Raw genomic sequence first — 24,798 nt, 5'->3', positions numbered from 1 at the left:
GACCATGGTCCCTTTTTTAGGGTGCTGGGGGCTCCCCAGAGCAAACCCATATCCCCGTCCCCAGTCCCTCCACATCCCCTTGAGGACGATGTGGGGGATCAGCCCCGTGTGGCAGCCGTGCCTCAGTTTCCCCGTGTGACAGAGCCAGGAGGACGCGGTGCCTGCACGGCCACCCCCGGTGGCCTCTTTATTGCTCAGCCCAGCCCCACGGTGCCCTTCAGGCGGACGTCGAACTTGACCCTGGGCCGGAAGCGCCGGACCTTCCTCAGGAAGCGCCCGAAGCGGCCGCGCTGGACCAGAACCGGCTGCGGGAGGGATGGGGGGGTCAGGGGGTGCGGGGTGTGGGACCCCCACCTTGGGAGCACACCCGGGACCCCACCCAGGGACCCCCGCACCTGGAAACCCACCCAGGACCCCAGTCCAGGATCCCATCCCCAGAACCCAAATCCAGGGACCCCATCCCCAGGACCCCACCCAGGACCCCAATACAGGAACCCCATCCTCAGGATCCCACCCAGGACCCCAATCCAGGGACCCCATCCCCAGGATCCCACCCAGGACCCCAATCCAGGGACCCCACTCCAAGGACCCCATCCCCAGGATCCCACCCAGGACCCCAATACAGGAACCCCATCCCCAGGATCCCACCCAGGACCCCAATACAGGAACCCCATCCTCAGGACCCCACCCAGGACCCAAATCCAGGGACCCCATCCTCACCCAGGACCCCACTCCAGGGACCCCATCCCCAGGACCCCACCCAGGACTCCACCCCAGGATTATTCCCCACCCAGGACCCCAGTGCAGGGACCCCATCCCCAAGACCCCACCCCAGGGGTATTCCCCACCCAGGACCCCAGTGCAGGGACCCCATCCCCAGGACCCCACCCCAGGGGTATTCCCCACCCAGGACCCCACAGCAGGGACACCACTCGTGTCCCCACACCAGGGACCCCACACCTGGGACATTTGTGACCCCATATCCAGAATCCAACACTTGGGACCCCACCCATGTCTCCACGCCCAGACCCCACCCAGGACACCCCACCCGAGGCCCTGCACCCACACCCACCCCTGGGACTCTGCACCTCAAACCCCCCACCCAGGACCCCCCACCCTCCTCTGGAGCCTCGGGGTGTCCCTTTTGGGGGACCCCCTCCCCTGCCGCCCCCTGCTCGCCCCACGCACGTCGGAGGAAGCGTCGGAGCAGCGCAGGTCGATCTCGGGGGAGTCCTGGCGGAACCGCACCGGCCCCGAGCACTCCTTGATGGCCTGGGGGGACACGCGTGTCACGCGGGGATGGCAGCGGGCCCCGCGCCGCCCTTCCTCCCGCTCCTCCTCCTCCTCCTCCCGCTCACCCCGTTCTCCTTGAAGTCGCACTCGTCGGGGTTGGCGCGGGCGCTGGCGGCGCACTCCGTCTCCATCATGCTGAAGTTGAGTGTCCGCAGCGAGCTCAGCTCCACGCCCTGCGGACACGAGTGGGTGGCGGGGCAGCAGGGGGAGGTGACAGGAGAGGGGTCAGCGATCGGGGTGTCACCAGTGGGGTGGCAGTCGCTGGGCGGTCACAAGGTGGGGATCATGAGGGGTGGCACAAATGAGAGGTCACGAGTGGGGTGACACGGCTCGGCACTGTGCACCCCGAGTGGGGGGACAGGAATAGGGGTGATGGTCACAAATGAGGGGTCACGAGTGGGGTGACACGGCTCGGCACTGTGCACCCCGAGTGGGGGGACAGGAATAGGGGTGATGGTCACAAGTGAGGGGTCACGAGTGGGGTGACACGGCACTGTGCACCCCGAGTGGGGGGACAAGAATAGGGGTGATGGTCACAAATGAGGGGTCACGAGTGGGGTGACACGGCTCGGCACTGTGCACCCCGAGTGGGGGACAGGAATAGGGGTGATGGTCACAAGTGAGGGGTCACGAGTGGGGTGACACGGCTCGGCACTGTGCACCCCGAGTGGGGGGACAGGAATAGGGGTGATGGTCACAAATGAGGGGTCACGAGTGGGGTGACACGGCTCAGCACTGTGCACCCCGAGTGGGGGGACGAGAATAGGGGTGATGGTCACAAGTGAGGGGTCACGAGTGGGGTGACACGGCTCGGCACTGTGCACCCCGAGTGGGGGGACAGGAATAGGGGTGATGGTCACAATTGAGGGGTCACGAGTGGGGGGCACTCACCGGGGTGGACTCAGGGTCGGGCTGGGCAGCCCCAGTCAGGCACCACGAGTGGGGTGGGGGTGTCACCCGTGGTGGGGGGGGGTCCCGCGTGGGGGGCACTCACCGGGGCGGGCTCGGGCTCCGCGCTGAGCAGCCTGAAGGCGTTCTGCACCTCGGGCTGCTGGTTGTAGGAATCCACGGCCTGCGCCAGCGCCTCGACGTAGGAGAGGGACGCCGGGGTGGGGAGGGCACAGGCCCCCCCCAGCACCGCCAGCACCAGCACCCACGAGCTCGGCATCGCTGTCCCCACGGCCACCCCCGCGTCCCTTTTATCACCCCACCACGGGGGACCCGCCCCGGGGCTGCCCCTCGGGAAACGCCCGGCCCCAAGCCGCAGAGTGGCCGTTCTTTTGGGGGGACGCGCGGGGCGGGGGGGTCCCCGCGTGTCCCCGTGGATGGGCGGTGGCATCTGAACCCCTCGGGGTCCCCCCTTGGCCGGGCGCGGGGGATGTGGGGGCCGGGACCCCTGGGGCGGTGGTGACACGTTGTCCGTGTCAGGTCGGTGCCCGCGGGGTTGCACAAGCCCGGAGTTGCCCCATCGCTGTTGCCCAAGGCCGAGGGTGCCCCCCGGGTCCCCCAAACCGTCACCCCCAGACACGCACACGTCCGACCCCAAAATCTCTTTATTGCAGCTGCGCTGGGGACAGGGGGCGGCGGGACGGCCCCTGCAGGGACGCGCTGGGCCGGGGGCGAGGCCGCGGGGGCGGCCCCGAGGATGATGATGAGGATGAAGATGGGGAGGAGGATGAGGAGGATGAAGATGAGTGACCTGGGTTGGTACCAGGGGAGCGGGGCTGGGCGCTGTCACCGGACTGCTGCGGGGAGAAATAAAAGAGGGGGTTTCACTCCAGAGCCAAAATTGCCCCCGAAGTGAGGGGGACGCGTGTCCCACCCGCAGGACGGGCTCCGGAGCCCTCACCGGCTCCCGGCCGCACTCCACCATCGACAGCGGCACGTCGGGCAGGAAGGTGAACACGGACACCTGGGCCGAGCAGCGCTGCACCTGGGGACACAGCGGCCTCAGCACACCGGGGACCCCCGTGCGTGCCCCGGGGCTCTGGGGGTCCCACCCCACGCTCACCCTGCCCGGGCGGCCGCGGCAGCCGCGGGGATCCGGGGCGGGCTTGGGGCAGGGCGGCTGCCGGGCCGTGAAGTTGATGCTGAAGTGGGTCCCCCAGTCGAAGCTCTGCCGGCGAGAAAAGCTCCGTGGGCGACCCGCACGGGACGGTGCCGGAGCCGGAGCGCACCCCCCGACCCGAACCCCCTTTTTCCTACCGTCCTGGCCACTCCCAGCAGCCGCAGCAGGCGCAGCTCCTGCCCGTGCGCCTCCAGCACGGAGCGCGCCAGCTCCCGGGGCGCGGGCGCGGCGGCAGCGCCGGCCGCCAGCAGCACGGCCCCGAGCAGCAGCGCCATGCGGGCGGCACCACCGGCCTCGGCCCCCGGCTCGGCCCCCGGCTCGGCCCCGGGCCCCCGAGCCGCGGGGAGGGATCGGCGTGCGGGGTTGTCCTTGGCCCGGCGCCGCGGAGGGGAGCGCGCCTGGACCCGCAGGAGATGCGGCGATGCTGGAGCTCCGGCACGGCCGATCCCCCTCCGCGGCCCCTTCTTCCCGGTGCCTGCTCCCGGCTTCTTGGCACGCTGCTCCAGCCGACATCCTGCTCCTCCCAAGCTGGGAGCCACAGCATCCTGCTGGAGCCCCCTCCCTTCTCCCAGCTTCTTGACGCGATTTTGGGGTTTAAAAATCCCTCTCACCTTGCCGTTTCATCCAAACACCCCAGGCCCAGGTTTTCCTTGGATTCAAGAAGAACACAGGGTTTACCGAGGACTCCACTGTGCATTCTGCTCTCCCAGTTTGCCTTCCCTGGGTGGGTGGGCCTCCTTTCCCCAAAATTCAGTATTTTCCTGCTGCCTTTGCAGCCAGGAGCTCCCCTTTCTCCTCGCTTCCTCCACAATGGAAAAGCAAAGGAATCCCTGGGGAAGGAATCCCGGGAAGCACAAGTGGGAAACACCCGGGATCCCTGGGCTTGGGAAGAGCCCTGGGGTCAGGGGAGCTGCTGCTCTTCCAAAGGTATTTGTTCCAATATTCCCAATCCCATGGACACAAGCCCCAGGTGGGAGGGAGAAGGGATAATGGAACACCAGGAGAGCAGCTCACCAGAGCTTCCTCTGCCCATGGAGACCATCGGGAGTGGTCCTGGAGAAGAGAAGATGCCACGGGCAACAACTTCATTCTAATCATGTTTTTTCTTATTTTTCCTTTTTAAAGTCTGAGCAGCACAGAAAAGTCCAAAGGATTCCCATTTCTGGGAAGCCAGCAATGGATAGATGTGGGAGAAATGGATATGTCCCGATAGATCACATTTATAACCAGATATGCTCATGATAGACCCTAAAATATACACAGTACCCCAATATAGACATCCACATATACAGCCAGAGTCAATCCCAGGGATGCTGGGAGCAGGAACAGACACCAGGAGCGGGGCTGGGGGGCACATCCCGCTCCTCCCAGCCCCTGGGAATGCCAGGATGGGGGAACAGCCCAAATGCCTGGCAGCTGGGGTCGGGCCAGGTTCCTGCTGCCTGGCCCTGCCTGCCCGGAGGAGGTATGGCAGTGCCCAGGGTGGCACGGGAAGAGCCGGGCACGGAGAGCTCCGGAGGGACGGCGGATCACGGATCATGCAGGACAGGGGCTGAAGGGCTGATGCAGGGAAGATGCTGCCAGGCAGCTCTTTGGCTCTGCCAGCGTTCCAAAGTTTCCTGGCACAAAACCCATGGCAAAGACCTTTCCCAGCAGAGCACGACAAACTCACGACGTATTTTCCTTGCCTCTCCTAAAATATCCCAGCCTTTCTGTTCCAGCTGCCTCTTAGGCTTGGAAAATACCTCAATATTTAATTTAAAGGACATCCTGATCATCTATTTTCCATTTTGAAACCCTCAGGCTGTTGCCTGGAGTCGTTACCATCCATCCTTCTCCAGAGCTTGCCCAAACAATCCTGGTTTAACTGAACTTCTCCTCTTCCTGGTTTCTCCATCCTGTGGCTCTTGTGGAGAAGTTTTCCACATCAAGCTGAGGAAAGCACGAGCAACTGGGGGCGTCTTGTGCAAGAAGCTCCTGGAAGCGACAGCGCCGTGTTTGTCCTCTTTGGAGACCCCTTTGTGCAACCAGGACCCCCCAAATCGCTGCTGATACCCCTGGGAGGGCTCAGGTGGTTTTGCTGCTCCCAGAAGGTGCAGATGGATTTTCCAAGTCCTTCAAGTGGCTGTTTTTATGTCACAATGAAGCCTGGCCCCCTCCCCCAGCCCGCAACGGCACTTCCCGAAGGCGCAACCGCAGGAAAACCAACGAGGGATGGATGGATCCGCTCGGCTCCGGAGAAGGCCGAGGGGTGTTACAGAGAGGGTCTTTGCCTCGCACACAAACTCACCACGTTTGGCCCTCCAGGACCTTCAGCCCAAAAAGTTACAGGTGGGGGATTGCTCTCAAGTCAAGTCTCTTTGCGTTTGGATCGAGCACCTGCAAATCCCGACCGCCGCCGAGACGCCCCCAAAACGGCGGCGGTCAGATGGTGAGGAGCGGCACGCAGCCCACGCCCACGCCGCCCTCGTGGCACACCATGGGCGCCATGAACGTCCAGCGGTTGGTCTCGGGGTCGTACATCTCCACCGAGCTGAGGTTGGACTGTCCGTCGTAGCCGCCCACGGCGTAGAGCCGGCCGCAGTTGGCCACGAGGGAGACGCGGCTGCGCCGGGTGTTCATGGGCACGATCAGGTACCACTGGTCGGCCATGGAGCTGTAGACCTCGGCGGCGCTCAGGAAGCCGGAGCCGTCGTAGCCGCCGCACACGAACATGCGGCTGCCCAGCGCGGCCGCGCCGTGCCGGCACCGCTTGTTCAGCATGGGCGCCACCGCGTGCCAGCTGGACGTGTGCGGGTTGTAGTATTCCACCTGCCACGGAGCACGGCCACTGTCAGGGATGCTGCTGCCTCGGGAATCGCCCGCTGGCGTCCCCCGCGGCACCTCCAAACCGGGGGCAGTTTTGGGTTTCTCGTGCTGAGACGGTGAGGGGATGCTCAGGGAAGGGAAGGGAGATGGGGAAGGGTCTGGAGCAGCTGAGGGAGCTGGGAGGATTGAGCTGATTTCATTTAAAGGTTCAGCTGCTATGGGGTGGTGCCTGAAGGGTTTGGGTTGGAAGGGACCTTAAAGTTCATCCAGTGCCACCACTGCCATGGGCAGGGACACCTCCCACTATGTCAAGGTGCTCCAAGCCCTGCCCAGCCTGGCCTTGGGCACTGCCAGGGATCCAGGGGCAGGCACAGCTGCTCTGGGCACCTGTGCCAGGGCCTGCTCACCCTCCCAGCCAGGAACTCCTTCCCAATATCCCACCTAAATCTCCCCTCCTTCAGCTCAAAACCATTCTCCCTGTCTCCTGTCCCTCCATCCCTCATCCCCAGTTCCTCTCCAGCTCTCCTGGAGCCCCTTTAGGCCCTGCAAGGGGCTCTGAGGTCTCTCTGGAGCTTTCTCTTCTCTCCCAGCCTGTCTCCATATCCAGGGGGCTCCAGCCCTCAGAACATCTCCATGGGCCCGAGTGGATAAATGAGTCACTTCTGTTCCACCTCGGGTTTTTCTGTTATGGGTGGGAATGACACAGTGTGGTGGCACAACCACCTGGGGCTGTTTGGCTGCCCAGGGAGAGGACACGGAGCCTTCCAGCCCCATGCTGAGGTGCAGGGCTGAGCCCTGCCCAGGGCCTTACACTGTTGAAGATCTGGAGCCCGTCGTGCCCTCCGGACACGTAGATCCGGCCCTCGAACACGGTGACTCCGGCAGCGCTGCGGTTGGAGCTCATGGGGGTCACGGCTGTCCACCTGGGAGGGAGAGGGGAGAGGTTACCAGGACTCCCACAGATCATTCCATGCTTTTCTAGTGCTGGATTCTACCATCTCTCCTTTCCCCACTCCTTATTCCCACAGCCCTGATGCCCAGCCGTGCCAGGACACGGAACACCGGAGGGGAAGATCCTGGAAAAGCTCGGGGACACGAAGGGCTCTTACTTGTTTGTCTCTGGAGAGTAGGACTCCACCGAGTTGAGGGATGAGTTTCCATCGTAGCCACCACACACGTAGATCTGCCCATCCAGCACCACCGTTCCCATGGCACTGCAAGGAACAGCAGGAGGTGGCTGGAGGTGCTGTCACCCTGTCCCCAACACTGTGACCCCACACACTCTGCCCGTGGCATCCCACCAAACTGCCTTTTCCCTGGATTCACTGTCACCCTGATTCTTAAGATTTTCTAAAGCCTTCTGAGTTTATATTCTGTTAGAAAACTTTCTCACAGTATTTCTATAAACAACATATTGTTTTGCATTCCTTCATAGGGGTGGTGAAACTTGATGTACTAGTGGTTTGTCCAATGTCTTTGGAGAGGTGGCCCATTCACTCTGCAATCCACTGTCACCTTTGGAAAAGTATAAAAGTTGGAGTCAGAGAATAAACTTTCTTCTTCTTTACCTTGCAAATAGCAGTGGCTCGTGTTGTGCTTTCACGTGTCCTCTAGCGACAATTCACCTCCAAACTGCTCAGTCCCACTTGAACTCTGAGTTCACAAAGGGGAAAGGTGCTCATGGCAGGAGCACCTCAAATCCTGGGCTTGCATTTGGGCCCCTCACAACAAAAAAAAACATCTGGAGTGTGTCCAGAGAAGGGGATGGAGCTGGGGAAGGGGCTGGAGCACCAGGAGTGGCTGAGGGAGCTCCAGAGAACCTTGGTGAGGGGCGTGTACACCCTCCACCCCTGCCCTGGACAGCCTGTGTCAGGGCTGGATAACCCCTTCCAGGAAGAATTTTCCCTGTATCCAACCTGAACTCCCCTGGCACAACTTGAGGCCATTTTCCCTTGTCCTGTTCCTGGGAGCAAAGCTCAGCCCCTACCTGTCTGCACCAGAAACTAACCAAGGAAATCCCAGCTGCTTCCACACTGCCTTTCCCATTTCCCCACACCCACACCCACACACACACTGCTGGGCACCACCTTCCTCCAAAACCGTTTCTCCTTGCTCTTCAAGAACCGCTCTTCCTCCAACCTCATTTCCCCCTGCTTTTCCAGAAGTCTCCTCCCTGTGAGCTGCACGTACCTCCTCTTACTGTTCATGCTTTCCACTTTGGACCAGGAGTCGGTGTCTGGGTTGTAAACCTCCACGGTGCTGAGCCTCAGCTGGCCGTCGTAGCCGCCGATGGCGTAGAGCAGCCCGTTGAGCACGGCCACGCCGACGCGGCTGCGCGCCGTGGCCATGGGCTGGCACTTCTCCCAGCGGTTGGCAATGGGGTCAAACACCTCCACCACGTTCAGAGAGTCGCCTGCATAGAAATTTGCTACTCAAATTAAAAGAGGGAGACCTGATGAAGCCCTGGGATGGTGAGGGGGGGTGGAGGGGTAAGGGGTAAAGATGGGGTTGGCGTGGGGAATCTGCCTGCTTTCCTTTGGGGAAATATCTTGTGGGGGGGAAAAAAAGGAATGGGAACCTCGTGAGATTCAACAAGGTCAAGTGCAAAGTGCTGCACTTGGGTTGGGGTAAGAAATTCTTCCCTGTGAGGGAGGTGAGGCCCTGGCACAGGGTGCCCAGGGAAGCTGTGGATGCCCCCGGATCCCTGGAAGTGTCCAAGGCCAGACTTGACAGGGCTTGGAGCAGCCTGGGAGAGTGGGAGGTGTCCCTGCCATGCCAGGGAGTGGAATGGGATGATCCTTAAGGTCCCTTTCAACCCAGACCATTCTGGGATTCTCTGTCCTATCCTGGGCTCTCACATCCTATTCCAGCCTTCCTGCTCCCACATTTCCCAGCCACATATCCCTGCTGGTCCCCAGAGCAGGGATTGTTCCCTGAACAATTCCCATTGCTCCCACAAAAGATCGGGGAACATTCCCAAGCTCTGCCATGCTCTGCACGAGGGGCCTGGACAAGTTCCCTGTGTGGAAGTGGCACCTCCACCGTCCTCCAAGGGGCAGCAGAGACCTGCAAGTCCCATCTGTGGTGTTGATGCTTCTGGGGAGCGCAGCTCCTCTGTAAAATGTTTTTCCTTGGTCACTTTCTGTTCCCTTTTTATGCCATGGTGAGGCTCGTGTCAAAGTGCTGTGATGCCACAACACCAACAACATTGTGGGAATCCCTGCACATCCTGCTTGGGGCTCCAGGGCTCAAAGCCTTTAGGAATATGTCCTAAGTAAGCCTCACTTGGACAGGATTGCAGATGGAAGATGTTAAATTATGTTAAACCATCCTGAGGGTTTCACTGGAAGGGTGCAAGGAGGATGAGACAGTGCTCCATGCTTCCACGGGTGGGAATTCCATCATCCCATCACCCCACCCAGCCCCTCCATACTTCCATGGGTGGGAATTCCATCATCCCATCACCCCACCCAGCCTCTGGTGGTCTTTCCACTGCAAGGTACCTGCTGAGTTGAGTCCCCCCACGGCGTAGATCAGCCCTGCGATGGAGGTGCAGCACCGCGGCCGCGTCTTGAACGCCGGCAGGTGTGGCCGGCGCTCCGGCATCAGGTGGTAATCCTTGGCTTCGTCGACCAGATCCCTGAAATCCAACCATAGAATATTAAACAGGAGATCTGACTGTCTGGTGTGGGAATCAAGGACATCCCTCTGGCTGCCCTGGCAGGTCTGGGACCCTGGCAGGGGTCAGGAGCCCCCCTGGACAGAGCCCCCAGAGACACTGTCTGTGATCTCTGCCCATGGAAAAGAGTTTTCAGTCTTACAGGATGAATTACAAGCTCTGAGTGTTTGATATCAGTAATAATTAAGTGTGGCACAGGTGCAAAAGTCATATTTTAGGTTTCTAGATTAGGGGTTCAAAGAGGACAAGCTGGAGGAAATTGGGTGTGTCTTGTCCTTTTTCTCCTTCTCCATGCCCTCCATGTTTCACTGTGGTGTTGGCATTTTTCTGTTGGTTCAGGCTGGGGACACACTGTCCAACGTAGGTGACAGATATTGGCACGTTCTTGTAAATGCAGCCCAGGGAGTTTCTGGTATTGAATGTTTGTCACATCCCACTGAGGGCAGAGCCCCACACGCTGCCCTGCAGGACAGAGCTGGGCAGGGCAGCAGAACATGTGAGAGATCAACAGAATAAACAACCTGGAAACCAGCACAGACCAATTATGGCTTCTGCTTTGGCAGCGGGGCTCAGAGACAGAGACTTTTACAATCTCAGAATCATCAATAGCACAGATTCTGGCAGTCTGGAGTGTGAGATGGAAGGATGTGAGTCCGTGGCCAGGCCTCACCTGCACTTGTGGCAGCAGCGGACCAGGTCGTCCTGCTGCACGCGGTCCGTCAGGAACTGTGGCCGGCACAGCGGCAGCCGGATTTTGGAGAGCAGCTCGGGCAGGAAGGATTCCCTCTGCTCTCGGTCGTACCTGATCCAGGCCAAGGCAGCTTCAAACACCTGCCAGGAGACAGCGGTGGGAAGGTGGAGTTTGGGGGCTGGGCAAGTGGATGGGTGTCGGATGAAGCTCCTTTCTGACCCAGAGATGGGGCAACTGAGAAGTATTTTAAAAAGTTTTATTCCATTTTCAGTCTCATGTGAAGAGTGAGGCAATTCAGATGTTCTAATTAACACTATTACAATCAAAACCCAACTATTTCCTAATTACAATACATTATAAGCGTGTCTTAGCTTATCAACTTTTACCACACTATTCTATAAACATTTTAATCATCTAAAATTACCCCTCATGAGTCCTACTACAATGCATCTTTCATAGTTCTATTTCTCCAAAATATCTAGTCTTATTTACAAATCTATCCTTTAAAACTCGTTTCTAGTTCCATTTCTCTCTCAACAATGTCCTATTCCATGGCATTTATAAGTCAACATTTCTTATCTCGAAGTTTACATACAAATATATACTATGTGGATCTTCTATCAAACTTTAAAAAGTCTCAACAAATTCATTTCTCACAGATGGGAATGAAATGACATGAAATCTTGGAATGGTTTGGATTGGAAGGAACCTCAAGGATCATCCAGCATCACAGGGCTTAAAAACCCCAAACCAACTTTCTTCCACTCTACAGGATGCTACTGGAATTTCTGAAGGGTGCTGCAAGGGCAAGGGAACACTTCCCAGGATGGACTCTTTGGATCCTACCTGCTCTGGGAAAAACAGAGCGAGGAATTCTTGGTATGATACAGGAATGTGGCTGGAATGTGGGGCAGGTTCCCCTCCGTCCCTCCCTAAACCTGATTAAAGAAACACATTTTTACCCTACAAGGAGAAGCAGAAGGTCTGCTCTGCCTTTGTCACCTCCTCAGGAACAGCAGGACAGATTTCCAGGCTCAAGGACAGACTCCGTTTTCCCTTCTCACTCTCAGCCCACACCCATGGATTCTCAAGGCTGTGGGAACACCCTAAACTCCTCTCACTCCCACAAACTCCCTGTCAGGAGGGTGCAGTCAAGTGGGATTCCAGCTCTTCTCCCGGGGAACAAGGAACAGGAGGAGAGGAAACAGCCTCATGTTGTCCCAGCAGAGGTTTGGATGGGAATTTGGAAAAATTCCCCCATGGGAAGGGCTGTCCAGATGCAGCACAGCTGCCCAGGGCAGTGGTGGAGTCCCCATCCCTGCAGGGATTTAAAAACCATGTGGATGTGGCACTTGGGGACATTGGTCTGTGGTGGCCTTGGCAGTGCTGGGGGAAGTTGGACTCGATCCTCTCTGAGGGCTTTTCCAGCCTCTGTGATTCTGTGATCCTAAAAAAGCCCTGCCTTCTGTTTCTTTAGGAATGAGGCAGTCTGGAATAGGCACAGGAAACCATCACAGCTCTGTCCAGCACCTCTGAGTGTCCCCACTGTGCCAGGACATCTCAGCTTCACCCAGCCCAGGAACAGGATCATTCCCATTCCCATTCCCATTCCCATTCCCATTCCCATTCCCATTCCCATTCCACTCCCAAGCAGAAAGAAACCCCTCAAGGCCAAGCCCTACTCAGTCAACACCTACACCAGGTACCCACCTGTGGCAAGCACATTTCTCTCCCTCTCAGGATTTTTCATAGAGGTGCACAGAGAGAAATGAAAGAGAAAACAATTTCTATTTCTGCTCCTTGTTTTTCCTATGTGGAATGAGTTTGGAGAATTGTTTACCTGGGGTGATTGCTTGGTTGGATTCTGGTGAGGATTGTTTGAGACTGATGGCCAATCCAACCCACCTGGGGCTGGACTCTCCAGAGAGGGTCACGAGTTGTGTTAGAGTCAGAGAAAGTAGCATGTAGTTTTAGTATCCTGCTTTTATATAGCATATTAATGTATTTTAGCATAGTTATGATAAAGAAATCATTCAGCCTTCTGAATTGAGCCAGACACCCTCATTTCTTCTCACTGGGCTTGCCTGCATTTACAATACCCACCTGCTCCTCAGACTTGACGTTGAGCTCGTCCCTGGACACGAGCTCCAGGACATCCTCGAAGGGCAGGGCCAGGAACTCCTCGGACATGGAGACCTCCACGAAGTGCTGGTGGATGAAGCTGTTGGCAGCGTCGTAGAGCACCGTGCACATCATGGTCTCGGCAAACTGCCGCACGCCCAGGCAGTTCTTGGGATGGAGCCTGCAAAAGGGGAGGAGGAGAGCAACAGGAATGTCAGGTTCATGGAAGAGAAGATGGCTGCTCCTGGATCCCTGGAAGTGTCCAAGGACAGGTTGGACACTGGGGATTGGAGCAACCTGGGATAGTGGGAGGTGTCCCTGCACAAAGCCAGGGTGGAATGGGATGGGATTAAAGGTCCCTTCCAGCCCAAACCATTCTAGGATTCTGGGAAGCACAGGACACACAGTGCACTGGAAGATGTGTCCTCTCCAGTGATGGCCAATTCCAGCTCAGCCAGGAGCTGATCTCCACAGGGAGCTCCAGGTGAATCCAAGGCAGAGCCAGAGGATGGAAAACACAAATGTCCCTTTGTCCCTGCCAAAGAGGCATTGGATAGATCCAGGTGGCTCTGGAAGCATCCACAGCTTCCCTGGGCACCCTGTGCCTGTTCCTCCCCACCCTCCCAGCCAGGAATTCCTAATTCCCAATATCCCATCCATCCCTGCCCTCTGGCAGAGGGAACCATTCCCTGCGTCCTGTCCCTCCATCCCTTGTCCCCAGTTCCTCTCCAGCTCTCCTGGAGCCCCTTCAGGCCCTGCCAGGGGCTCTGAGCTCTCCCTGGATCCTTCTCCTCTCCAGGGGAACATTCCCAGCTCTCCCAGCCTGGCTCCAGCCCTGGAGCAGCTCTGGCCCTCCCCGGGGTCTCTCAGCAGCTCCAGTCCTTGTGCTGCTGGGTGGGGAAGTGTCACATGAGGGTGACTCCGAGGGCTTGGTTACAACACAGCTGCCTAAAAATATCCCAATTCTCAATTCCACTTGAGAAGGAGAGCTCAGCATCCATGTTCCAGCTCTCCAGGGCGGCCAGAATCCACTGATTTTTTGTTATTAACCAAAGTGGCAGCTGTGCACTCAAACCAAGGACTTCACATAGGACACCTGGCTGCTCCTGGTGGATTTGGGAGAATTTTGGTGGCCAGTCCTTGTATTTGGTGGGTGTGTTTAACATCACACCACAGAATGCCCTGAGCAGCTGCAGAGAAGCCAGGCTGGGAAAAGTGAACATGTCAGACTCCCTGGCAGGGCTAAGAATCCACGTGTAATGTGGACAGAGAGTATCCCAGATTTCCATTTCCACACCGTGCTGCTGGAACAGCCTCACAGCCAAACACCAGTGAGGAAATTGAAAAACCTGGGACCAATTTAGGGATCTGTCACAGTTTCCTGTCCAGCTCCTGGGCTGAAGCACTGTGTTCTTCCCCTTTAGCACACACAGCAGCAGGAAGGGCAATTCCTGCCAGGATGGGCTCTCCAAAAGGGAAATGTCTCCTCAGTTTTGCTCTGAGTTTTGATTCTTGTGGCAGGCCAAGGTTTTTTATTGTGCCCCCATAAAGGGGAATAACCCCAGAATAACCCATAGGTTATTCTGAAGGGAATGAGAATGGTAGGAGAAGGGGGCATGGCTTCCCACTGGGATAGTGGGAAGGAATTCCTGGCTGAGAGAGTAGAGAGACCCTAGGATGGAATTCCCAGAGAAGCTGTGGCTGCTCCTGGATCCCTGAAAGTGCCCAGGGCCAGGCTGGACACTGGGGCTTGGAGCAGCCTGGCACAGTGGGAGGTGTCCCTGCCATGGCAGGGGTGGCACTGGGTGGGATTTAAGATCCCTCCCAACCCATTTTGTGCTCTGTAACTCTACAGATGCCAAGCTTTTGGATACACACTCCTCATCCCGCTAGAAGGACACATCCTGCTCCTCCCAAGCTGGACACAGCTGACTGAACCTCACTGCTGCTGGGGAATCCCCTCAGAATTCCCCTGGAATTCCCTCAGGATCCCACCAGCCTCACTCACCTCTCCCTGAGGAAGGTGCAACAAGCATCCTTGATGTTCTGCAGCTGCAGGAAACTTGCCCCCATGAGCAGGGACTGCACGTTCTGCTGGTCTATGGCCAGGTGACCATTGTAGGCAAAGTTGATCAGAGCCTCCAGTGCACTGAAAAAAGGGAGAAAATGCAGCGAATTCCAGCTGGGATCACACTCTGCCAACAGCAGGGTGTTTTTGTGGGATCACTCACACTGAGAACAGGCTGTGAGCCTTGCAGGCACTATGAGGCAGGGCAGTGGTGGTCCCTGGGATTTCCCTGGGAATTTTACCTGGGATCCATGCCCTGCATGACGATCTCATCCTGCTTGCACTCCATCATGTCGTTGGTGAACATGGCGTGGAAGTAGGGGATGGAAGCTGCCAGCACGATCCGGTGAGCGCTGAACTTATGGTCCCCCACCTAAAGCAGGAGAACAGGGATCAGCACCAGCACTGCTCCAGGGATTCCTGCAGCTGTAATTCACCCCTGGCGAGTTTTGGAAGGAATTTCAGATGGGATCTCGGAGCTGTTTTATTTTATTGATGTGGTTTGTTTTTCCTATCCTCTACACAGGCAGGAAGGGTGAGCTGACATCTTCACAGCATGAAGGTCACAAGTTACTCACAAGACCTTTTAAGGATTTATTGACCAGTAAAACACTGCCAACAAGGATATTTTTCTGCTTTTGACATTAAATATTTTGTCCTTAAATATTATATCCCTAATTATGTCACAGAATCACAGAATAATGAGCTTGGAAGAGACCTCTAAGACCATCAAGTCCAACCTATGCCCTAACACCACAACTACACCATAGCACAAAGTGCCAAGTCCAATCTTTTTTAAAACATATCCAGAGATGGTGATTCCACCATCTCCTTAAGAAGAAATGTCCTAATATTAATATTATATCCTTAAATATTTTCTCTTACAGACCCATGCTGCAGTGTGAGCTTTCTTATCCAATCATGTTATGGCACACAAACTTAAAAGTACGACACTCTAAACTTCTTGTTTCCCTCTGTAACTACTTTTATTTTTATATCTTAAACTCTAAAACTCTAATCTTTCCTTTACTTTGCTTAATGTGTCTCTGCTTTAAACTACAAATCCACATTCTCACCTCTAGCACCTCAGTTTGGAAGCCTTTTCCAAGGTCTCAGATCAAATCCTGGGTTTAATTCTAAGCTTTGGCTCACAGGCCCAAAGTTCTGAGAATTCCCTGCATTTTGGATTCCAACATGCAACATCCAAGCCTGTTGCAATAAAGCAGATGGGACTCAGGTTTTTTTTCTGTAGGAAAAGTTCATTTTTAAATTTAATTTACATAACTCATTTTAATACAGTTTTTACAGATGTAATTGGCTAGTAGCTTTTTTGCTACTCAATTTATAGGCTAAAATGTGGTTTTGTGTGTATGTGTTAAGATGTCCCGAGGTGCTGCTCAGGATGGGGAGATCCCTCAGGACTCTGCTGGAGCTCTGGGTTTGGGAATTCCCAGTGGGAAGGGCTGACACAGTGTGGTTGTTGTTGTATTAATTGAAGGGAGGGGATTGCCATCAGATTAAGAATGATTTATTGTTTAGATAACATCAATCTTAAAGGTTATGAGGTTTATAAGATAGAAAGTGGTCAGCCATAGTCTAGGATGGTTATAAATTCTTTGTTGTAAGACAGTATAGAATTTCCTAATCCAATGGACAGTTATAGAGTATGTTTTGGGTTTTTAACTTATTACCTTTATTTTTTTTTCTACTGTAATCTGGATACTTTTGTCTAATAAGGTCTTATTATGTGTATTATATATGTATTATATTATTATATGTATGTATCCACATACACATATTTTACACATATTAAAACATCTAAACTCTTAGTTTATTCTGTATAAACACATTGCTACGTTATTATATTATAAAACCCTTCATCATCTTAACTAACACAGTTTCTTACTTATTTAAGGTATATTCTTACAACATAAGACACACAGAAACTCTCCAGTTCTCCTGTTGCTCTTTCTGAAAGGTGAGAGAACAAGGCCTCCTCTTATCTCTGAAATCCTGTCAGGAATTCACTCCAACTGCAAAAGTTCATTTGGTTTGTTTGGCTGAGTGCTCCCATTCAGGCTGAGTGTGCAAGAAAAGCAACATTTTACTTGACTTTCGTTTCCCCCTAAGCCCAAGCTGCCAAAAATCACAACTGTCCAAATCTCATTTCAGCTTTTTAATAAATGAAACGTGGTGCTAAAACTGAACAGGCACCTCTTAAAGTGAAACACCTGCTTCAAATGCATACAGTAACCTTCTATTTATAGGCAAAATTATCTTTATAACTAAAGATAACAGGAATTTCAACACCAAGGTTATATTTACTCAAACCCCAAGCCTGTAGTGTGACCCAAGGAGGAGAAAAAGGCCCTTATTTCAGAAAGTAACTGTAATTTACAGAGCCCAGGTGGCAGCTCTGGGCCCCTCGTGACAAGAGTGACATTGAGGAGCTGGAGGGTGTCCAGGGAAGGGAACAGAGCTGGGAAGGGGCTGGAGAATTCCTGAGGGAGCTGGGAAGAGGCTCAGCCTGGAGAAAAGGGGGATCAGGGGGGACCTTGTAGCTCTGCACAGCTCCTGCCAGGAGGGGACAGTGGAGGGGAACAGGGACAGGAGGAGAGGGAACGGCCTCAGGCTGGGCCAGGGGAGGTCAGGGTGGAAATTGGGAAAATTCCTCTTGGAAAAGGGAGTGAAGCCTTGGAAGGGACAGCCCAGGGCAGTGGTGGTTCCCCATCGCTGGTGGGATGTGACATCCATGTGGATGTGGCACTTGGGGACATGGTCGGGGTGGCCTTGGCAGTGCTGGGTCATGGTTGGACTCAGTGATCCAAGAGGGCTTTTCCAACCTGAACCATTCCATGATTCCATGCCCCCAGTCCCTGGCCAAGGGTGGAAGGGTCCCACCAGGCTGCAGCAGAGGAGCTGCCACCAAACAGCCTTGCAGGAGCAAACATCCCCAGGCATCTTGCAAGATTCCTGGGGGTAAGGAGAGCTGGGATGAAATCATCACTGGGATCAAATCCCCTGGCTCTGGGCACTGCTGCCCCTCCAGGTGCTCCCAGACTGGGAACCTGGGATCCCTGTAGGTACTGGGATTCACGGAGCTGCATCAGCAAAGAGCCTGGGAAATATTCCCTGCTGCTGGACAAGACGGAAGCTGGAATTCCTTCTTTTTGGAACTTGCTCCTGGAACGGTGGGGAGCCCTTGGGGAGGTGGAGCAATTGGGATCTCTGCTCTAAAAGCATCACTGTGTTCTGTCAGAATCCAGGGCTTCCCTCTGGCTGCCCTGGGACCCTGGCAGGGGTCAGGAACCCCCCTGGACAGAGCCCCCAGAGACACTGGCTGTGATCTCTGTCCATGGAAAAGAGTTGATGAATCACCAGCTCTGAGTGTTTGATATCAGTAATAATCAAGTGTGGCACAGCTGCAAAAGTCAAATTTTAGGATTCTAGATGAGGGGTCCAAAGGGGACAAGATGGAGGAAATTGGGTGTGCCTTGTCCTTTTTCTCCTCCTTCATGCCCTCCATGTCTCACTGTGGTGTTGGCATTTTTCTGTTGGTTCAGGCTGGGGACACACTGTCCAACGTAGGTGACAGATATTGGCACGTTCTTGTAAATCCAGCCCAGGGAGTTTCTGGTATTTAATGTTTGTCACATCCCACTGAGGGCAGAGCCCCACACGCTGCCCTGCAGGACAGAGCTGGGCAGGGCAGCAGAACATGTGAGAGATAAACAGAATAAACAACCTGGAAACCAGCACAGACCAATTATGGCTTCTGCTTTGGCAGGGGGTGACAGACAGAGACTTTTACAATCTGGGAATCATCAATACCTCAGATTCCAACAGTGTTCATTCCATCAGCGCTTCATGGGAGTCCCCAGGGAACAGCTGCATTTCCTGCTCAGGCAAAGGACAGGATTTTCCTGTGGAATATGGAAAATCCTTCCAAGGATGAGTCCATTCAGCTCATCCTATTCTTTCCCAAAGTGCTCCCTTCCTCCAGAGCCAAAGGCTCTCCCTTTCCATTACTAAATTAATGCACTTTCCTGGTGCAGTCACCTAAGGAGAAAGTGGGGAAGAGCTCATCCTCTTCCTGATACCATTCCAGGATGTTCTGTTTTACAGTTTCTAACTTTAGGTCCTTTGCTTTTAAGGCAAAAGATTCTGTTTCCCAGAAGAAGGAGCTTTGCAAGCATCCCTCCTGACCTCAGGAATCCTGGAATTCTCTTCTGATGTGTCTCTGAGAGGGTAACAAAGGAATCTGGCCCCAGACACCCCCACAGCCCCAGTGAACAAATTCCAGGGCACAAGGAGCCTTTCTCCAAGGAAAATGGTGTAGGTGGGAGAAAGGCATTTCTTGTGCTCCTGACATCACCAGCCTGCTTGCTGAGTTTTGTGCTGCAAAGGTCTCCAACAACCCCAAATCCACCTTTTCTGTGGGCAGGTTGGCACTGAGGGCACGGAGAGGCCAGAGCAGAAGCAGAGCTGGTGTCCAACCCCTCCCAGCCCTGTTTTGCCAGGAAGAGGTAACGGGGTGCAGCTGGATCAGGACAATCCCAAACACAAATCCAGGCTGGGGGGACAGTGAGAAGGGAGGGATTTGGGGCTGTTGGTGGATGAGGAGCTCCACGTTCCCTGGCCTGAGCCCCCCGTGCCCTGGGCTGATCCCCCAGTGTGGGCAGCAGGAAAGAGGGAATTGTGAAGGCTTCCCAGTGCCAGGGGGCAGGGATGGATGGGATATTGGGAAGGAATTCCTGGATGGGATGGAATTCCCAGAGCAGCTGTGGCTGCCCCTGGATCCCTGGCAGTGCCTAAGGCCAGGTTGGACAGGGCTTGGAGCAGCCTGGGATGGTGGGAGGTGTCCCTGCCATGGCAGGGGTGGAATGGGATGATCCTGAAGGTCCCTTCCAACCCAAACCATTCCAGGATTCCATGAGAATGGTGATCAATTAATTTGAAGCACAGGACACATCTCCTCTGGGTGTACAGCAAAGCCACACTCCCAGAGAATTCCCTGCCAGCTCAGAGAAATCCAACTCCGTTTTGGAATTCCAGTCCCTCCACTTCCCACATGGACAGGGAGCATCCTGAGGGGATCAGCTCCAGCCTTGCCCTCCTCAATGCTCCTGAAGGGACAGCAAAAAGGAATTTTGTGTTATCCTGGAACTAAAAATCCTCATATTTTGTGTACGGGGAGAGCTGATGGCAGCTGAAAGCTCGGGGGAATCACATCCAGGCAGAATCCCAAAGAATTCCTGTCTGCTGGGTGACAAGGCTGGAATCACATCCTCATCCTGCAGCTCTCCTGTGCACAGTGGATCATCTGCTCTTCCAGTCTGTCCCATAAAACAGATATTCCCTCTCTTTCCAGGGCTGTTTTCCTGGAAGATCTCCCAAACATGCTGCAACATCTGCAGAACCAGCCAGGCACTGGGTTGTCAAGGATCCTGCTGGGATCAGGCAGGCAGCCTGAGATGTCTGGAATTCCACTTATCCAGAGGCTCCCCCACCTCTGCAGCAGCTCTGGGGGGTGCAGCTGCTCCAATTTGGGGGGTTTGGAGTTAACAGTCTGCTCTGGAAAAACTGGGATCACGATGGGAGAGAAGCCCCCAGGGCTATGAGCTGTTGGTGCCGTTGGGATTGTACACCAAACAAATATTGTACCCTCTCCACAGCTGGGAATTATTTCAGTTTGCCAGACCTGGGTTATATTTTTAGGAGAATTTTCTAATTAGTCTTGGAGTTAGTAATGGAAAAATGGCATTGGAGTGGCTCAGATCTGCAGGAGGAGCTGCAGCAGCAAGAGGAGCCCACATCAGCTCTGCTCTCCAAGGATCTGGGGAGGCACAGCCCTTCCCTCCTGCCACAGCTGGGTCAGGATTTCTGGAGGTGCCAGCCTGGCACGTTCTCCTCCAGCTGCAGTGGGAGCCAGCAGGAGGTAGGAAGGGATTTATTCCCTCTCAGTTTGTAAGGAAGCAATAGGATGGATCCGTTTGCCCTGGTTTCTGCATTCCAGCAGCCTCTGATGTGTCCCTGGAGAGCGCTTGGACCTCGGCCTGCAGCACACACAGCACATCCCAGAAAACAAAGCTGCCCAGGCTGCTTTCATCCTGCAAGGATGAAACAGCTCCAGAAACAATGCCCAGGAACAACACCAGCACCGAGGAGCTTCTTTTGTGCTGTTAAAAACCAGCTCAGGATCTGCAGCTCAAATTCCTCCGTGAGCCGGAGGAATTCCTGGGGCTTTTGCAGGGTGTAGTTGTGAGCTGCAAAGGGGAGAAGCCTGGAAACCCACTAAAAATCAGGAGGAGAGGTTCTGAGGGAGGAATTCTGCCCCTTGGCTGGTCCACAGCTGGAGTTCAAAGCCTCAAACCCCACGAAATTAGAAGAAAAAAGAGGCTCAGGAGCCTCATTTCTGCTCTCTCTGTGAATATTCCAGCCCTGGTGTTTCCCTGCCCCTGCTGGAACCTCCATCAGCTTTTCCACCAGCAGCACCAGGAGTGGATGAGGAGGGAAGCACAGGAAATCACGGCTGGGATGGGGCTCAGCTGGGGAGGAGGGTTGGGTTGGACATTTTATGGCCACACCGACGCCCAGCCCGGTGATTCTCAGAGAAGAAAGCAGAAATGTGGCTTTGCTAAGCAAAATTCCTACTTTTTTTTTTTTTTTTTCCAAAGGAAAAGGACTAACCACAGACTGAAGTGCGTCTCCTCCCTCCCCTCCTCCCTGCAGTCCATCCATGTGTGCTCCTAGCAAATGAATATTTAATTAAACATTTCGGAGAGGCTCCAAAGGGAGCTCGGAGGGAACATCAGGAGCAGCCCTGACCTGCAGCTGTTAAAGAGACAGGGAGAGGAAAGAATTCCCTAAATCCATGAGGCAGAGCATTGGGCACATCAGGATCCAGCTTCTGGGACAAAGGGGTGTTTGGAAGCTTTTTGGTTTAGAGATGGAACAGAACAAAAAGTAGCAGGAGTGGAAAAAAGGGGAATAAATTCACTGCAGTGGTGTGGGAGCACCTGGAGGATCCACTGTGTTGGACTTGGAATGTTTCTCCAAGCTTTTATCAGAAAATCCTGGAATGGGCTGGGCTGGGAGGGATCTCAAGGATTATCCAGTGCCACCCCTGGATGGGCAGGGACATCCCACTGACCCAGGCTGCTCCAGCCTGGCCTTGGACACTGCCAGGGATAATCCAGGGGCAACCACAGCTGCTCTGGCAATTCCATCCCAGCCAGGAATTCCTAATTCCCAATCTCCCATCCATCCCTGCCCTCTGGCAGTGGGAGCCATTCCCTGTGTCCCGTCCCTCCATCCCTTGTCCCCAGTCCCTCTCCAGCTCTCCTGGAGCCCCTTCAGGCCCTGGAAGGGCTCTGAGCTCTCCCTGGAGCTTCTCTAGGTGAACATTCCCAGCTCTCCCAGCCCTGGAGCAGCTCCATGACCTTCATGTTCCTCCCTTACTCCTGAGTAAGAATCCCCCAAACTGTGTCCCTGCTGGAAGCCCAGCCTGGATTTCCAGTGGGAAAACCTTCCTGAGCCAGGGCAGGGCAGAGGGAGTTTGTGCTGGCTGATTTTGGGGTGCCTCAGTGATCCAAAGCCACCTCCAACTCCTGCTGGAAGGTCCAGCAGCTGGAGCAGCCAGCCTGTCCTTGGGAATGGCTGCACTAATCCCACCACCAGGTGGGCACTGGGAAAAGGCATGGCCAGAGGCAGAAGCAGCACAGGGTGGGATATTTTCACAGCATGACCCCAGACAAATGAATGAAACGCTTGGAATTCCAAGCTGTGGGTGTAGGAGGGAGAGCTGGAATGCTTGAAACAACATGGACAGAGGACTGACAACTCAGCAGGTGCTGCTGGCATCTCTCTTGGGGATTTTGGGAGGGAATTCTTCCCTGTGAGAGTGGGGAGGGGCTGGGATGGAATTCCCAGAGCAGCTGGGGCTGCCCCTGGATCCCTGGAAGTGCCCAAGGCCAGGTTGGATGGGGCTTGGAGCACCCTGGGACAGTGGGAGGTGTCCTACCCATCCACTGGATGATCCTTAAGGTTCCTCCCATCCCAAACTGGTCTGTGATGGTTTTGATCTTTCCTAATATGTTTTAAAGCTCTGTAGGGATAAAGAGGATTTAAACAGCTCTTTGCTATGGAAAATCCACACCGATGGATAATTATTCACAGGAATTTTATAAACAATGGTGAGGATTTTATCCAGGATAAGACTGGGATCATAAACCTCCTTGCCTTGTCTCCCAGAAATGCGGGAATGCCAGGATCTGGTCATCTCCTCCTGCCACAGTTGAATCCTAAAAGCACTACACCCTGCACCCCAAAGCAGCTTTGACACAGAATTCCCCCGGGTTCCAGCCCAGCCTCTCACCAGTCTCACCCTGCAGAAGGAACAAGAGCTCCCAAGGAGGACCCCGAGCTTCAGCCCCTCCTCCCGGGGATGAAGCAGCCCCCGTGTCCATGGAATGCTGCCCATCCCCTGGAATGCTGCCCATCCCCTGGAATGCTGCCCATCCCCTGGAATGCTCCACATCCTGACAGGCCCAGCTCCCTGGCAGGTTTCAGGGTGAGTAGGCAGGCAGCACCTTCCCTGTTTAATTAAAGCACGGAGTTAATTCTGCAGTGACTCAGAGCTGCGTGTGGCTCCCAGCCCACCAGCTCCTGCCAGTCTGCAATCCTGAGGGATTCCAGAAATCCTGAGGGATTCCAGCAGCTCCTGCCACTCTGCAGTCCTGAGGGATTCCAGAAATCCTGAGGGATTCCAGAAATCCTGAGGGATTCCAAAAATCCTGAGGGATTCCAGAAATCCTGAGGGATTCCAGCAGCTCCTGCCACTCTGCAGTCCTGAGGGATTCCAGAAATCCTGAGGGATTCCAGCAGCTCCTGCCACTCTGCAGTCCTGAGGGATTCCAGAAATCCTGAGGGATTCCAGCAGCTCCTGCCACTCTGCAGTCCTGAGGGATTCCAGAAATCCTGAGGGATTCAACAGCTCCTGCCACTCTGCAATCCTGAGGGATTTCAGAAATCCTGAGGGACTCCAGCAGCTCCTGCCTGCCACAGGACAGTCTGCCAGCCCTGCAGAGCCAGGGACACCATCCTCAGCACTTACCACGCTCAGGGATGAATTTTGGAATGCTCAGGAGGGGGGTTTCCTATAAGGGAATAATGGTTCCCTAGGGAAAGGTCCCTAAACCTGGATCCACAGACCCCGCAGGGCTGGGAAGGTCCCTGACACCCCACAAAGGGGCTTTGGGAGAGGTCTCAGCTCTGTCTCTGCTGCCAAACCCGTGGGAAGGGGGAACCTCAGTTCCCTCTCCTGTCCCCTTTACCCCCCACCAAAGGGGTCTGGGGGAGCTCCAGCTGCCTCCTTCCCTCTGGGAAAGAGACTTGGGGGGCACTTAGCCCCCTCTGGTAAGGGCTGGGGTCCCTCCTCAGGGGTCTGGGGGCTCCTCAAGAGCCCCCTCCAGAAGCTGAGGCCCCTCAGCATCCCCCAAATGGAGCCCCCTCAGCATCCCCCAAATGGAGCCCCCTCAGCATCCCCTTTAGGGAGCCCCCTCAGCATCCCCCTGAAGGGAGCTCCCTCAGCATCCCCCAAATGGAGCCCCCTCAGCATCCCCCAAATGGATCCCCCTCCCCAAAACCCGCGACCCCTCAGGGGCCGAGGTCCCCCCTCAGTGTCCCCTCAAGGACCGGGGGTCCCCGCTCAGGAGCCGGGGGGATCCCTCGAGGTCTCTCAGCCCCCCTGAAGGACCAGGGTCCCTCATCCCCATCTCAGCCCCGCTCGGTCCCCTCAGGGCTCCGGTGGTCCCCACCCCGAGGGGCCGGGCCGCACCTTGAGCGTCACATCGCAGAGCTTTCCCTGCCGCCGGATCTCGCCCATCACTCCATAGCCGCGGCTCGGCAGGTCTCCCACCGAGAAATGCACCAGATCCTCGGGATCCAGCTCCGGCTCCGCCGCCGCCGCCGCTTCCAGCATCGTCCCGGTCGCTCCCGTCCCGCTTCGCCCCCGCCGCGCCCTGGCCCCGCCCGGCCGCCGTCCGCGGGGGCCACTTCCGGGAGGGAGC

General features: G+C 55.5%; 2 protein-coding genes across 3 annotated transcripts; both read right to left on the bottom strand.

The window, feature by feature from the left end:
- Positions 1 to 158: 158 nt before the first annotated feature.
- CAMP (cathelicidin antimicrobial peptide) lies at positions 159 to 2,461 on the bottom strand. The gene is made up of 4 exons (XM_021542233.1): positions 2,288 to 2,461; positions 1,359 to 1,466; positions 1,189 to 1,272; positions 159 to 305 (listed from the first exon to the last, which is right to left on the bottom strand). Exons 1-4 carry the CDS (start codon positions 2,459 to 2,461, stop codon positions 195 to 197), a joined length of 477 nt encoding a protein of 158 aa, XP_021397908.1. The 3' UTR covers positions 159 to 194.
- Positions 2,462 to 4,445: 1,984 nt separating this feature from the next.
- On the bottom strand, positions 4,446 to 24,777 carry KLHL18 (kelch like family member 18). 2 transcript variants are annotated; one of them, XM_021542257.1, is made up of 10 exons: positions 24,567 to 24,777; positions 14,971 to 15,101; positions 14,669 to 14,809; positions 12,643 to 12,841; positions 10,519 to 10,679; positions 9,673 to 9,809; positions 8,360 to 8,597; positions 7,279 to 7,383; positions 6,981 to 7,092; positions 4,446 to 6,172 (listed from the first exon to the last, which is right to left on the bottom strand). In XM_021542257.1, the coding sequence occupies exons 1-10, from the start codon at positions 24,708 to 24,710 to the stop codon at positions 5,786 to 5,788; spliced, it is 1,755 nt and encodes a 584-aa protein (XP_021397932.1). In that variant the 5' UTR covers positions 24,711 to 24,777; the 3' UTR covers positions 4,446 to 5,785. The 2 variants fall into 2 exon arrangements, with proteins under 2 accessions (XP_021397932.1, XP_021397933.1); XM_021542258.1 differs by having other exon boundaries at positions 8,360 to 8,582.
- Positions 24,778 to 24,798: the final 21 nt, after the last annotated feature.

This window comes from Lonchura striata, chromosome 1 (assembly GCF_046129695.1).
Source record: "Lonchura striata isolate bLonStr1 chromosome 1, bLonStr1.mat, whole genome shotgun sequence".
NCBI classification, from domain to species: domain Eukaryota; kingdom Metazoa; phylum Chordata; class Aves; order Passeriformes; family Estrildidae; genus Lonchura; species Lonchura striata.
The sequence above is the reverse complement of the archived record's forward strand: the minus strand, read 5'-3'. Positions and strand labels throughout refer to the sequence as shown.